The following is a 15,954-nucleotide window of genomic DNA, read 5'->3' as shown; positions in this document are numbered from 1 at the left end:
ATACAAAGTGTGCAGAAGGCAGCCGATCAATGATACTCTCTGATCACTGATGTTTCTATTTCCTCCCTTCCTCTATGAAATCAACAAAAATATATTTAAAAAATGTAATTTTCAAATTCCTATAAAGAAAAAAATGTTTATAGATTGATGATGGGAGAGGTGGTATTGGTTAGAGGTCTGAGCACAATGGAGATATAATTGACTGCCTAGAGAGAGTGAATGGACCAAGGGAAATGTATGAAGATTTCTGGGCAGATGTAAGATTAACTTGAGTTTATGCTCATGAATTTTAAGTGAGATGAGTTATCATGGTTGCATGTCTTTCTCTAGCCAGTTAGATTCATGAGTGCAGAGCAGGCAGATTTAATAAGGATTTGAGTTTTGCCAAGTGACTGCCATAAACAAAGGAACAGTGGAATTAAGAGTGTATGCAAGGGAATGATCTATATATCTATATAAATAAAAATGTAAATGTTAGTTTGTTCAAAATCTTAAATCTCTGAAAGTGCTTCACTGATTGCTTTGAAATTTTGAAACAATGTTGCATTCGAATACGCGCATGTTTTTATATACCTATTATATAGCTGTCACACCTGTGACAGGTAAAAACATGTTTTTTAAAAACAGCACCATCTGTTGGACGTAAAAGCAACACACGCTATACTGTCCTCATTCCTCACATTCCTATGATTCCAACGGATATGCCATTTCAATTTAAGAGATTGCAATTCCCAATTCGATTGGCGTTTGCAATCACCATCAACAAAGCTCAGGGCCAATCTTTAGAATTGTGCGGTTTAGATCTAGATACGGATTGCTTCTCACATGGACAATTATATGTTGCGTGTTCCAGAGTCGGCAAACCAGACAATCTCTATATCTGCACAGACAATGGAACAACAAAAAATATTGTATACCCACAAGCATTGTGAAATTAAACATATTAGAAACATGCGCTTTCTCTTTTCTTTCTTTTCCATTTAACCAGACTGAGCCACAGCAACGCGTGGCCGGGTACAGCTAGTTACAAATAATGTACTTACTGCAAACTTTGGAAAAGGATAGATGAAGGCATCAAGAGAGAGCTACTGTGTAAAGGCACTAGGATTAATGCACTGTAAGTCCTTGTGATGTCTAAAGATGACTGGAGTCATGGGAGTAAGCTAGAAAAAATAGGAGGTAGTGCAGTGATGGCGAACCTATGACATGCATGTCAGAGGTGAAACGCGAACTCATTTTTTTGGTTGATTTTTCTTTGTTAAATGGCATTTAAATATATAAAATAAATATCAAAAATATAAATCTTTGCTTTACTATGGTTGCAAATATCAAAACATTTCTATATGTGACACAGCACCAGGGTTAAATTAGGGTTTTTCAAAATGCTGACATACCGAGCTCAAAAGGTTCGCCATCACTGAGGTAGTGAGGTAGGGTGCTTGAGACTAAGGAAGGGTTTTAGTTATTGATATTGACAAAGGAGTAGCTATGATTGATTAGATACTAAGATCACTAGCAGAAAGGTCAAGAATTTCAGAAGTGTTTAGAAAGTGACAATGAAACAGACTTACACCTCTGGGGAACAAGGAGTGAATCAGGGATGGCAAATGACTATGGGTGGTATTATGGTCTTATGATCATGAAAAACATAAAACTGGGGTATTTAGGAAAGAGGGAGAATGGTCTGCAACTGGCACTCCAAATTTAAGAAAAACATTACTGAAAAAAACACACACAAAAAACAGGCAGTTAAATGAGAGTGTGCAGGAGAAAGAGAGCCAGGGTTCAGTTCGAGTGTGGCTCTCCAATTTAAAGGGCTTGCTCAACTATGTAAACTATTGGACCCCATCCCCAGATTTTCTGATTTAGTAAGTCTGAGAATTTGCATTTCTAAAACATTCCCACACGATGCTGAGACAGATGGCCTAAGGACCACATGTGCAGAACTAAAGAACGAAAAGAGGAAAGAAACAAAACGTTGTTTATAGAGGGAACGCTGTTGATGACTGATCACCAATACCAGAAAACACAATGAAAAAGACTTAGAAGTTGGAGAGGAGAGATGAGGACTTAAACGGGTCCTCCTGAAACCAGGTTTTAGTTGAAGGCTAACAAATTGCATGCAATATTTCATGAAGTTAACAAAAGTAAACTCCATGTAAGAAGAGAAGTCAAACAATCTTTTACTGAATATCTCTCTATATAAAAACCTAATATGCTATAAAAAAGTGTCTGACCGAGCGGTTGACCGATTGGTCACTATGATGTGCACTGACTACCAGGGGGCAGATGCTCTGATCAGTAGGTTAGCTTGCTGCTGGTGTCTGGCCAATCGGGACTGGGAGAGATGGGGCCAGACATGCCCTTGACTCCTCCCATGGTCTCTCCTGCAGTCCCTCCCTGGCCACTGGCCCCACTTGGCTCTGATTGGGCCCAGGTGAGATGGCCCTGATCGCCAGCCAGGCAGAGGGACCTCATCTGTGCACAAATTTCATGCACCTGGCCTCTAGTAATATTATAAACTGATATTTTTCTCTCCAAAACTGACTTCAACCACCCACCAAAAGTTTGTTGAGCATCTGCAATATGCCAGACTCCTTATAGACCAAGCAAAGGTTAAAGTTTAAGTTGGTTAAACTAATTCCTGATACTTATATCACAGCTCTCTAAGTGCTGCTCCAAGTGTTTATATAAAAACCTCAAGAAAGCCATTATCACCCTGGCTTGGTAGCTCAGTTGGTTAGAGCGTCATCCCAATACACCAAGGTTGTGGGTTCAATCCCCAGTCAGGGCACATAGAATAATCAATGAATGGGTGCATAAAGAAATGGAACAAATCGATGTCTCTCTTTCAAATGAATAAAAAAAACACACCCATTATTCTTTAATATAAAAAGGTATGTTAAAGCTACACTTTCTTATTTTATCTATAGACAAAGATAATTGATCAGTTTTATTAATTAAAGACAGTTGAAAGATTGAGTGTGTGCATTTGACAGAAGTAAATTCTTATTTACTATTCTCGTTCTTCCTCTTCAAAATGGAAAATTTGCCTTGGCTGGGTAGCTCAGTTAGAGCACCATCCCTATACATCAAGGTTGGAAGGAAAATTTCCCAAATCTTAAAAGTATCACATAATCAATATTAAAAAGAACCATTAAAATACTGAAGTATAAAGGAAATAAAAGCAATACCTGTTATTCCATCATCTAGAGGTAACCACTATGTATTTCTCATGTATCTTTATATATCTACACACACACACATATATATAGATATAGCTCATTTATATCTCTATGATCTTTTAGGAAAATAACATAATGCATACTGTTAGTAGACAATACTAATTTCTTGGTTAAAAATATGCTTAGTTCAATAGGTATGATATTTTAATATTAGCATTTTAGCCACTAGTTAATCGTTTTTTAAATGGATGACAGTTTAGAAGTGTTTCCAAAAGATATATTATAAAAAAATGAACTCAAGAAACTTTTGTTTCTATCCATAATATATACACATTTTTAATTTCTACTTTAGATGGTACCAGAATTGTGCCTGAATTGTATAACACTTTAAGAGTCCAAAATCTTAAAATACATGGAGCTGATACACATGATTTGTACATAAATAGCAACTTGAGAATGAAAGAAAAATATTTTACAGATATAACTTACTACAATTAAGATTTACACATCCATTGCTATCACATATACAAGTTAAGAAATGCTGTATAAGTTCCTATAGAGACTTATATACATAATTAATCCTCACTGTTAGTTATTTTGCCTCAAGTTTAACATCTTTCAAACCATAGGTAATCTTTTCCTTATGCTAATTTCAATATAAATTTTGAATATATAACCAGCAGAAAATCTTATGTAACCTGACACTCAAAGAAACCATTTGCTAGAGGTTCTAAATATTTTTGAAGGCAGACAAATACTTGTTTTAAAAGTTAAAAACTCAACAGGAACTATGTTTTAGATACACTTTTTATATATTCTTCATTTTTAAACAAACAGGGACTATCTCTTTTGGATTTTCATTGCTAAGACAAGGCCTATAATACAAAGCAAATAATTATTTAGAAAATGAATAACATCTGGGAATTTACTCAATTTTTAGGGATCCAATATTATAAAAGTTCCTGTAATGTCATTAAAAAATGAACATATACCTATCAAGAAATGTAGTGAAAATTGTTTAATCATTTTAGAGCAGTCAAAATACAACATTAATATTAGTTTTGATGTCTGAAAGCAATAATTTTGCCATATGCATCTTAATCTTCTATATCATTCATTTTAAGTTGATGGTTAATTCAAAAACTGAGTTTTAATCAAAGTTGTTTTCAAACATTGTCATAATGTCACGTTGAAGAGTCATATCAATGGTACCAGCCATCTATAAAAAAGAGAAAATTTAAATGTTACTTAAAAACATGACTTTATTACATCTATAGAAACATGATTATGCATCATTTGGAACAGATCACACAATATGAATCCAACTTATTTAACATAATGATTTTGCATGTAATTTATTTCTGAATATATACTGTATAATTTTTGTTAAAATATTGTTTTTGCAATAAATAATTAAAACTTACAAGAACACTAAGAACAAGCTTAATCTTTTTATCCAAGAGAAAATTCTCAGTGTTGACAGAATGGGTATTAATAAGAACATGAACTGAGATTACATTATTTCATGTATCTCTGTAACCAATATAGTGCTGGGCACAGGCACATCAAATTATTTTCTGAATGAACCAATATCTTACATATGCAAGAGAACTACTATATGCTACAGCTATGAATTTTCTTTGATTCTGCCACTTAATAACTATGTAACCTTAAGCAAATTATTTAAGCAAATTTATTTTATATGTAGATATTTATGAAGATCAAACCAGACTGCAGTTGTAACACCCAGTACAATGTTTATTAAATGCTAAGGATCCATTAAAAATAAGCTAAAGTAAAGAAAAGGCTAATTAAGACAAAGGAAACATTTACATTTTGAAGCCGCCTCTAAATACCCCTGTGATTCAGGTTAGATATTCTCTGACCTCTGAAATGATACCAACTGTGAAAGCTCAAAACAAGTTTTTTGTTTGTTTGTTTTTTAATCAGTAAACTGCAACAGCTGAGTGATAGGTAAAAGCATTAATTTGCAACTAATTGGTTGACTTCCTAGATGGGGATCAATGTTTTCATTGGCTATCTGGGAAAAGATTTGGAATTATTACTTATCTACCAAAAGGATATTAAAGAGTTAGGTATGACTCTTATGAACTACAAAAATTTTAAATATGCCTTAGAGACAAAATGATAATTTCTTTTTTTTAAAAATATATTTCTTTTATTGATTTCAGAGAGGAAGGGAGAAGGAGAGAGAGATAGAAACATCAATGATGAGAGAGAATCATTGATCAGCTGCCTCCTTTTTGAGAATCATTGATGGGCTGCCTCCTGCACGCCCCCTGGGGATTAAGACTACAACCTGGGCATGTGCCCTTGGCCAGAATCGAACCTGGGACCCTTCAGTCTGCAGGCCGATGCTCTATCCACTGAGCCAAACTGGCTAGGGCATGATAATTTCTTACATCTTAAACCAGACTTTCTTAATGCCAGCTCTTAGGATGCCAAATATCTGCCCAGATCCAGATGGTCCCTCAAAGTGCTATTTTAATCCTCCAATATGAGAGCTGGATACATTGTCCTAGTCGAAATATCATGTGATACTCCTATAACTATCCAAACAGACTGCAAAATTCCAAGAATATTGTAATGAAACTTGTTTTTATTTAAAGACACTTTATTTCAGATTCTCTTCCATCCTGACTAAAAAAATCTTCACTTGTGGAATAATTGATACGGAACTAGTTATTCTCTACACCAGTTAACAGATACCATGATTTAAATATGAACACTCTAATCTCTATATATAAAAGCCTAAGTGACCAAATGACAGAATGACCGGTCGACTGGTCACTATGATGTGCACTGACCATCAGGAGATAGACGCTCAATGCACAGGATCAGGCTCCCTCCTGTCTGGATCAGGCCTGCAGGGATGGGGCCAAAACCGCTATCCGACATCCTCCAAGGGGTCCAGATTGCAAGAGGGCCAGGCCAGGCTGAGGGACCCCACTCCTATGCGAATCTGGTGCACGAAAACTCTCTGCAGCTGACGCCATAATCTGGATATTCCTTTCTTATATACACTTCAACCATTCAAAATTAAGAAAAAAAACTTGGCCAAAGAAACTGGCATGCGATGAGCTTTGCTAGGGTTCAAGTCATTGCAGGTTTTTAGAGTATGGATCTGTTAACTAGCAACATAAGAGTTCAGGTTGCCAAGAGTGACAGTTATCAAGCTGTTAGATGTGGCTTTATTAGTCAAGTTTTGGTGGGTTCCAGGTTTATTCCAGCTCCAGGAAATTGTGTAGGATATTAGAAATTATATCAGGTTACCTAGTTGGATTGTTAAGTGGTAAGTAGGTTGATGTGAAATCACTTATGGGTGACTGAAATCAGGCCCTTGTGAGTATGAACAGGAAAATTCCTAGGTCACTAAAGGAAGACTTCTAGTAAAGTACTAATGAAATTTTAATAAAGAGCTCCTAAAAACCATAAAAAAACCCAGAAAATATCAAACTTTGCTGTTTAAATTCATTAAAATTAAGTAAAATTTATTAGTCACATATGTGGCAGGTCACTATTATATTTAATAGATAAATAACATTTCTATCATTTTAGAAAGTTCTTTAAGTCCACACTACTTTAAAGTAGACCCATCATGTGTAACAAGACTACTAAGTAAGTGATAAATCACTTTACCTATGTGCTAAATATTGTCCTACATGCTCAATACATATAAATTCATTTCATCTTCACAATAGGCATTATTCTTCTTCTTTATAGATAAGGAGTTTGAGGCACAGAGAGGTTAAATAGCTAGCCCAGACCCAAAAGTCTAGCAAATGGCATAATCAGTATTTGAACCCACATATTGTAGTAGCTCCAGAACCTGATCCTCTCTAAAGAGGTAACACTGTCATTAAAAAACTACCTCAAATACATGTTTGAACATGAGAAGACACTGCTCTGTTAAATCTTTGCTTTGTTAGTTAGATCTAGTAAACTAAAATTCACTTACTGCTTCTCTCCTCCTCCGCTCTTGCTCTCTCTCCCTTGCTAAATTACGGTCTTTGAGAAGCCCAAGTCTAATGTTCTCTTGAGCTTCCAATGACTGCTGATGTTCTTTTTGCTTGTCTCCAAGGCACTTGTTTGGCATCTTATTTGAAAAGGATTCTAGAGTGGAGCCAGGGTGCCTGAAAGGAATAGTAGAACTCAAGTAGGTTTCAAATTCCTTGAAAGTTATTATAAAGTTATGCTATTAAATTACAAATATAAAGCAATGTTCTAGAAACCCCTCTTCATATATCATAACATTATTTTAAAGATTTATTTTTGAGCCCTAGCCAGTCTTGCTCAATGTTAGATTATCGGCCTGCAACTGATCTTCCATCCCTGGCCCAGTTGGGGCACGTGTGGGAGCAACCAATCTATGTGTCTTTCTCGCATTGATGTTTCTCTCTGTCTCTTCCCCTCCATTCCACTCTCTTAAAATCAATGGAAAAAATATCCTCAGGTGAGGATTAACAACAACAACAAAAAACAAACAAACAAAAGATGGGGTTTTTTTGGTGTCTAAGAGTGACGGGTCTTGAAAACTGTGACAAAGGTATACTACTATCTTCTTACACACAGACTGGAAATACTACTAAGACATTTCTGTTAAATTATGATATACTTATCATTTAGAAATATTAGTGTCTTTAGCAACTCAATGAATAACTTGATTACTTCTATACTTTTCAAAGCAAACTACTACTTATTAATAAAAAAATAAATTTACTCTCTTGCAATTATAATTTTCCTCTATGTTCTACTAAAAATAGGTAAATCATAGTCACATAATAGAACAGAAATTTAATATATTTTAAATATATATTCTAAATCTCTCAAGGCCTCCTTTAATCCAGTAAATTATAGACCTTTGATTTTCTTGAAATACTTTGGGTTCCTTTGTATTCTGTTCCAGATGTTTCCGTATTAGTTCCTGTGTTCGAGCTTCTATTTCCTTCTCTATTGCTGCTTTTCTAAACTGGTTGAAGAGCTCATCTGAGGATTTCCATACACCTGAAGTTTTAACCGGTTTGCCTAAACTTTTCCAAGAGTCAGCATTCTTGATTTTTATATCCTAAAAAAAAATATCTGATTCAGTCTATGTCTACAGATATCATCCAAATTTTGGAAGGAAAACAATGCTTTTTGATATGGTAATAGATAAAGGTTTAATGCAATTTTATAAAAGGTTACTACAGCCAGAAAAGATATAAAAACAGATAAGGTAAATTCAATTATTCATCTAAGACCAAATTAAAATAACATGCATGACAAGGATTTCAATGTACTGTGTAAAACATGTACTAAGGGTATGACAATCCACAAAAAATGTAGCAATAAATAAACCAGTCACTGTAATAATATTTATCATCCTATAGGGAAAATAAAGCAAGTATACACATGATAAGAGACGAAGTCAGATGATACCATAAGAATGGCACAGGTTGGGGTACATGGGGAAGAAGGCAACCAATTGATGTTTCTCAAGTATGTCCTTGGGTGAGGATTTAAAAAAACAGCAAAAATTCAGGATACCTGGAAAATATTAGCATTATAGAATTTACAAATAAATACAATCATAAGAACTAAGGGTGGGGAAAGGTTGTTGCTCACAAGTAACTTTTTTTTTTAATAGGCAAAAATTAGGTTTAGAGATCAAAAATCTCATTCAAGTTAATTAGGACCATTACCATATTAAAATTTAAATCCCTTTAATATTGTGAGAAAAAAAATAACATTATTCTTACCTTCTGCACAGAAGCTTGACATTCAGACTCGACCACCATTGTGTCATCACCAGACTGATGCATCACAGTTAGGCCATGCAAGTGATTTTCAGAACCACCTAGAGGCACACATTTTAAAAATAGTATAGTCAAGACAGTTCATCTTACTTGTCCAGAATTTGTCTTTTTCCCCCTCTCTGGTTCAGAAACTATGAAAACAAAATGACTAATTTTTTGATGCTTCTCAACTTTCCTGGGACTCATTATACTGTAAAATAAACATTTTTCACTTGAAATTTACCACCTCTATTTCTGTCCCCTCCCCCCTCCCTTTTTTTTTGGTCAGCATAAAATAAATCTGACATTGTGGTTCACCCACCAAAATCTATTTTATCTGTCCCAAAACTACAGCAGTCCTCCAGTGTATAGGTTGACCTCAGCTCCATTAGAACAAACCAATCATGGTAATCCTACCCACATGGATCATTTAAGAAAGAGAAGGCATAAGCCAATGTAGGGTTTCTAGGGAAAGGTGCATTCTGGTGGCCAAGTTGAGAACAAAGAAAACTCAAAGAATGGAAGAAATAAGACACCAGACACCTATAGTAGCTAGTGAGAGGATGGGAATAGCAAAAGGTTGGTTTGGTTCAAGATGAAGAGAACTATGCAATCCTGTTAATTATTAAGCTTTCCTACAAATATGCCATTTATGGTGGATGAAGACAAATGCAGAAAGAGCTTGCACCTTTGTTAAGCCATGCCTAAACAACTGACCTATAATGTGAACTACTGGTTTTGTATGGTAACAAAAATACTTATTGTTTACCCCAGTTTGAGCTGAGTTTTTTGTCATTTCTGACCAAGAGCATCTTGATTCATGAAACTTAATTGGGTCACTTCTGTTTCAATTCTCTCTAGTTATAGTCTACAGGTCCTAACAAGTGACAAAAGGACAGGGGGGACAAATGAAAACTGTATCACCTTTGTTCACCAACTCAAGTTCACAAATTTCTGGCCACTTGCATATGTAAGAATTTACATTTAAGCTCTACTACCCATCAATCCCTTGACTGATCCTCTGGCTAAATCACACTAGTTGAAGTTGAGGCTTGAAGAAGAGAGGAACATTAAGGGATAGGAAGTGAGCATAGGAGGGTGAAACAAAACACTATCAATAGATGTATGAATGAACAAAATTAAAAGTGTATATTCCTATACTAGAGGCCTGGTGCACGAAATTTGTGCACTCGTGCGCGCGCGCGCGCGTGTGTGTGTGTCCCTCAGCCCAGCCTGCACCCTCTTGCAGTCTGGTAGCCCTTGGGGGATGTCCGACTGATGGGAGAAGCAGGCCTAAGCTGTCACTCGGACATCCTTAGTGCTGCTGAGAGGCGGGAGAAGCTCCTGCCACTGCTGCTGCACTTGCCAGCTGGGAGCCCAGCTTATGACTGAGCAGCACTCCCCCTGTGGGAACACACTGACCACCAGGGGGCAGCTCCTACATTGAGCGCCTGCTCCCTGTGGTCAGTGCGCGTCATAGTGACCAGTCATTTGCAGTTTGGTCGATTTGCATATTAGCCTTTTATTATATTGGATGGCCCAATGTACCTACGCTTTCTCAGGTCGACAATGAATGGAAAAACAGGGAGGAAAGCTTTTTTTTAAAATTAAATATATTTTATTGATTTTTTACAGAGAGGAAGGGAGAGGGATAGAGATCCAGAAACATCGATCAGCTGCCTCCTGCACACCCCCCACTGGGGATGTGCCTGCAACCAAGGTACATGCCCTTGACCGGAATTGAACCCAGGACCCTTGAGTCCACAGGCCGATGCTCTATCCACTGAGCCAAACCGGTTCTGGCAGGGAGGAAAGCTTTAAGTACAGAACTATATCCCTTCTCTGCTTGGGGCCAAATATTATTTAAGAGGTATAAAGAGTATATATGTCAAGTAAATTTCAAATGACTCTCAGTTTGCTAACTCGGAGTAAGTGGTGGCAATGCCCTTATCAATAATTAAAGAGGAAAGATTTAAATGTGGAGGTTAAAAAGGTGAAATTTAGTTTTGAAATGCTGTTTGACATGTTTATGCTATGTTTAAGGGTAGTTGTTCAGTAGAGTTATATAAATACTAGTGGCCTGAGGCACGAAATTTGTGCACGTTAATTAGAGGAAGTACTTTAATATTGCTATTTGCCCTTCATAATAGAAGTGTCAGAGATGAAAGAAAATTAGTAAAATGTATATGAAAATCTTCCTCCTTTCAGAGTCTGGGGTGCACCACGAGACCCAGAGTCAGGTCCCCGCCCACCCACATGCGCCTTGAAATTGTGCAAGACCCAGGCCCGGCTGGCCCCAACCCCATTGGGCTAGATCTAGATTTGGCCGGTCCCATCCTTATCAAGTCCTGCCGTGCGGGGTCGCAGCCTCAGGTCCCCCATCAAGCCCTGCCAGGCAGGGGGCATGGCCTGATGTCCCCTATCAAGCCCCACTGGGCGGGGGTCATGGCCTGAGTTTCCCTGTCAAGCCCCACAGGGGTGGGTGTGTGGGGGTGATGCAGCCTCAGGTCCCTGGTGATTGCTTGTTAAGGATTGTTACAGGAACTTGGCCTCTGCTGTGGGTGTAGCTATCTTGTGTCATGGAAACCCTGTCTCCACTGTGGGCGCCACCATCTTTGTGATGGAGTGATGGTCAATTTGCATATTCCCTCTTTATTATATAGGATACCCAGGACTTGGATGCTTGAGTCGTAAAAATGAGACTAGAAGTCATAGACACCAAGATGATCATTCAGGAAGGATGTACAGATCATTGCACACTTGAGCAAAAGGAAGTCGGCTTCAAGCCTACTGCTATGGCAGGGGATCACTAGCTTATGAAGCCTATACTTTGGAACATGGCTAAAAAGCCCTGCAGTAAAGTAAAATGATAAGAGGCTTAAGGATATAACTCAGATTATTATCAACAGTTAAAGCAATAGCCCAGCTGCTCTCCTTTGGTCTCTATGCCCCATTCCTCCAACTGATCTACATAATATTGGCATATTAATTACCTTGAAGCACACCCTTTTGCTAAAAAAAACTTTCATTGGCTACCCACTGACTACACCATTGCCATCATGTCCAAAGTCTTTAGATATCAAGGTTCTTTATTATCTGAACCAGGTTTACATTTCCAAATTTATTTCCTTGCATTTCTGTTTATCCAGTCAAAGCTTTAACCACATTTAATGACTGGCTTCCTAAATACACTTCATTCATGCTGTTTCCACCATACAAAATGCCTTCCAATCCTAGATATACATAGACAAATCTTACTTTTTCTCCAGTATCCAGCTCAAATGATATTTGTTTATCCTGTAAAATACATATCTACCAAAGAGATCAGGTTATTCTGCCTTACCACCTCCTTAAATTTCATTTTTTATTCTTTTAGGGCATAATTTTTTTTTTTTTTAGTTTATATTCCAGTTGTTTGCTTTGCTACTAGATGGCAAACTCTTTGATGTACCTTAACATTTGCCATGCAAATCCACACTAATGACAGCATAAGTTTTGGTTTTTAAAAAATTCTTAAGCCCTAACCGGTTTGGCTCAGTGGATAGAGCGTCAGCCTGCGGACTCAAGGGTCCCGGGTTTGATTCTGGTCAAGGGCATGTACCTTGGTTGCGGGCACATCCCCGGTGGGGAGTGTGCAGGAGGCAGCTGATCAGTTTTTCTAACTCGCCCTCTCCCTTCCTTTCTGTAAAATATCACTAAAATATATTTTTTTAAAAAATTCTTAATAAAATTGAGAGGTTTGTAAGCTGGGAAAGGTTAAGTTATAAGGATAAGGTAGTAATTCTTTATGACTAAAAATGTCAACTTATTTTAAGGAAAAAAATTAGACATCTTTCAGTTCATGTAGAGATAATGGCAGAGGTTTTTTTTGTTTTGTTTTTTAAAAAGCTGATGACATTGAAAATTCAATTTAAAAAATATTTTGCTTACTCTAATTTGTCATGTGTTTTTCTTTTTAAGTAGGAAAACTTTTGTAATGTTTTTCTTACTTTCATTGTTTAAATTAGAGGTGTAATCCCAATTTTTTTCTATCGAGATTAAACTCCAGAAAAGTAAAATTCTCTCTATATTCTATAGCTTTTATATATTTACAGTTTCTCTTGAACATAGTGCCACCTACAGTTGACAAATGAAATCCATGTTGCTTCTGAAAAATGAGTAAGTGTAGCAGAACAGCCAGCCAGCCACTCTAACATCACCCAAACTTTCCCTTACAGATCATGTTATAATCACCATGTAAACAGAAATTGAAGTAATACAATAATAGATTCCAATTGAAGAATTAGATACATAAAACCTACTTTTTCATAGATAGGATTTAAAAAAAAATCACCATCTTGACTTTCTAATTGTTTTTCATTCTATTTATTCTTCTTCAAGGCTATCCCTATCATTCTTCTATTAACTTACTATAATGAAAACAGCAACTTTTCCCTTCTGACCAGCCTTTAAACATGTTCAAATCCCTGACTAAAAACTCAAAACAAAACAACTTTCAGTCTTAGAAAAACACCTTAGTGTCAAAGTCACAGGTATCTTTCCTCCCTATTTGTTTGTTTGTTTTGTTTTTACAAAATAAAGAGACTCACATCTAGCACTGGTATTCAAGACGATCATGACCTAGAACCACTACACCTTCAGTAATTCTCCTGAGTATCTTGAAAATCTTTTTTCAGAAAATAATAAATATTTTACACTCTGGATCTTTTGTTTTCTTTTTCGTGGGATGCCCTACAGTGTTGCCTTAGATATTTTCCCTCTTGATCTCTACAGAATAGTGGGGAGCTTTTACTGGAAGCAATAAAGGTGTATCAAACTTCACTGTTTCCTCCTAATCTATGCTGCACAAAAACAGCTTAGAAATTTCTTCTGCTTTGGAAGGCCAAGTGGAAACCCAGGAGCAGCCTAAGGGAAGGAGCCATGCATAAGGAATATCCACACCTGCTCTAGTCTTGCCCCGGAAACATTAGTCTCAAGGGGTTACTGCCTAGACTGTGCTCATCACTATCAAAGAATATCCTTTGTGCCACACATCCCTAGGAGAACAATTCTGAGACTGGCAATGCCTCCATTTCTGACAACCTATAAGGCATTTATGAAGTCAAATGAATCTAACCATATAAAGTTAGCTAATTTAGAAGACGTTTGTATTAAATACAAACCATCATTAGGCAATTATTTCTAGCCCAAGTTGCCTTAGCTGTAAACTATTTATATAATTCCATTTCTTTCTATGAAATTTCTAAATATCTTTTCCTCATTCAATCTTACCTTTCCAACCCATGTAGGCATGGGCATTATGGAAATGAAAAGCAATATCTCCTAAGTCTGCTCAGAACTTGGTAGTATGGGCTCTGGCAGTGATGGGTTTTTTTATATAGCAAACATGCCAGTGTATATAATGTATATGAAAGTAAGTAGCATGTGAAGTATACATATAATTTTTCATTCAAATGTAGAGTGCCGCCCTGACTGGTTTGGCTCAGTGGATAGAGCATCAGCCTGCGGACCCAAGGGTCCCAGGTTCAATTCCGGTCAAGGGCATGTACCTTGGTTGTGGGCACATCCCTGGCAGGGGATGTGTAGGAGGCAGCTGATCGATGTTTCTCTCTCATCAATGTTTCTAATTCTCTATCCCTCTCTCTTCCTCTCTGTAAAAAAAAACCCCAATAAAATATATATATAAAAAAATGTAAAGAGTGCCTTTGGGTATGAAGCAGATAATTTCTAACACTGTGTTTCAGTGATTATTTCTAACCTGAAATGTACTAGCTATGATTTTCAGTATCTCAGATGCATAGCAATCAAGATGACCTTAGCAATTTTTTAAAATATATATTTTTATTGATTTCAGATAGGAAGGGAGAGGGAGAGCTAGAAACATCAATGATGAGAATCATTGTTCAGTTGCCTCATGCATGTCCCCTACTGGGGATCGAGCCCACAACCCAGGCATATGACTTTGACCAAATTGAACCTGGGACCCTTCAGTCCACAGGCTGACGCTCTATTCACTGAGTCAAACAGGCTAGCAGTGGTCGGCAAACTCATTAGTCAACAGAGCCAAATAGCAACAGTACAACGATTGAAATTTCTTTTGAGAGCCAAATTTTTTAAACTTAAACTATATAGGTAGGTATATTGCTATTAACTTAATTAGGGTACTCCTAAGGCTTAGGAAGAGCCACACACAAGAGGCCAAAAGAGCCGCATGTGGCTCGCGAGCGGCAGTTTGCCGGCCACGGGTAGGGTGACCTTAGCATTTTCATATACAGATTTAGAAGTCAGTTTCTCATCTGCAGTCATTTACTTGCTAATTTCTTACCTGAGGGAGGCAGGATTTGTAAAGGTGAAATGTTTTTCACACTCGGTTTATGTTCTAATTCTTGATGATTAATTGCTAACTGGTGGTGATCTGGTGCGGTTCTACTTGAATGTATAGTCTGATGAAAAAGGGCAATAGTACTGGAGGTTGTATCTTGCATAGAAGATTGTATCTGTTAAGACAAAGTTAAATAAAATTACCTTTCAGGGTTTTAACCACACACAAAATATAACTAAGAATATAGAAACAGCCGAAACCGGTTTGGCTCAGTGGATAGAGCGTCGGCCTGCGGACTGAAAGGTCCCGGGTTCGATTCCGGTCAAGGGCATGTACCTGGGTTGCGCGCACTTCCCCAGTGGGGGATGTGCAGGAGGCAGCTGATCGATGTTTCTTACTCTCTATCTCTATCTCTCTCCTTTCCTCAAATCAATAAAATATATTTTTTAAAAAAAGAATGAGGACAGATGTTATGAAAAGCTACAGGGAATAGCCCACCTCACACAGTTAAACAGAAAAGAGAACAGACAATCCAGGGCATCCACCACTGGCTGGACATGCTCCCGTCCCTTCTGCTCTGTGCTGTGGGCCAGGACCTGCGTGGCCACCCTGGTGCATTCAAGTGCCACACTGTGGTGGTGGCAGGGACCTT

At 37.3% G+C, this 15,954-nt stretch overlaps 1 protein-coding gene across 1 annotated transcript in view; it reads right to left on the bottom strand.

The window, feature by feature from the left end:
* Positions 1 to 4,094: 4,094 nt before the first annotated feature.
* The window catches only part of BRDT (bromodomain, testis-specific), a 37,581-nt gene continuing 25,721 nt past the window's right edge, over positions 4,095 to 15,954 (bottom strand). Inside the window, exons 14-18 of the mRNA XM_015560338.1 lie at positions 15,306 to 15,477; positions 8,945 to 9,042; positions 8,066 to 8,271; positions 7,165 to 7,339; positions 4,095 to 4,404 (exon numbers count right to left, since the gene is read on the bottom strand). Of these exons, the coding sequence (XP_015415824.1) occupies positions 4,336 to 4,404; positions 7,165 to 7,339; positions 8,066 to 8,271; positions 8,945 to 9,042; positions 15,306 to 15,477 (720 nt within the window). The 3' untranslated portion in view covers positions 4,095 to 4,335. The remainder of the gene's footprint in view (positions 4,405 to 7,164; positions 7,340 to 8,065; positions 8,272 to 8,944; positions 9,043 to 15,305; positions 15,478 to 15,954) is intronic.

Source organism: Myotis davidii, unplaced genomic scaffold (genome assembly GCF_000327345.1).
Source record: "Myotis davidii unplaced genomic scaffold, ASM32734v1 scaffold674, whole genome shotgun sequence".
NCBI classification, from domain to species: domain Eukaryota; kingdom Metazoa; phylum Chordata; class Mammalia; order Chiroptera; family Vespertilionidae; genus Myotis; species Myotis davidii.
This window is presented reverse-complemented; position numbering and strand designations above follow the sequence as displayed.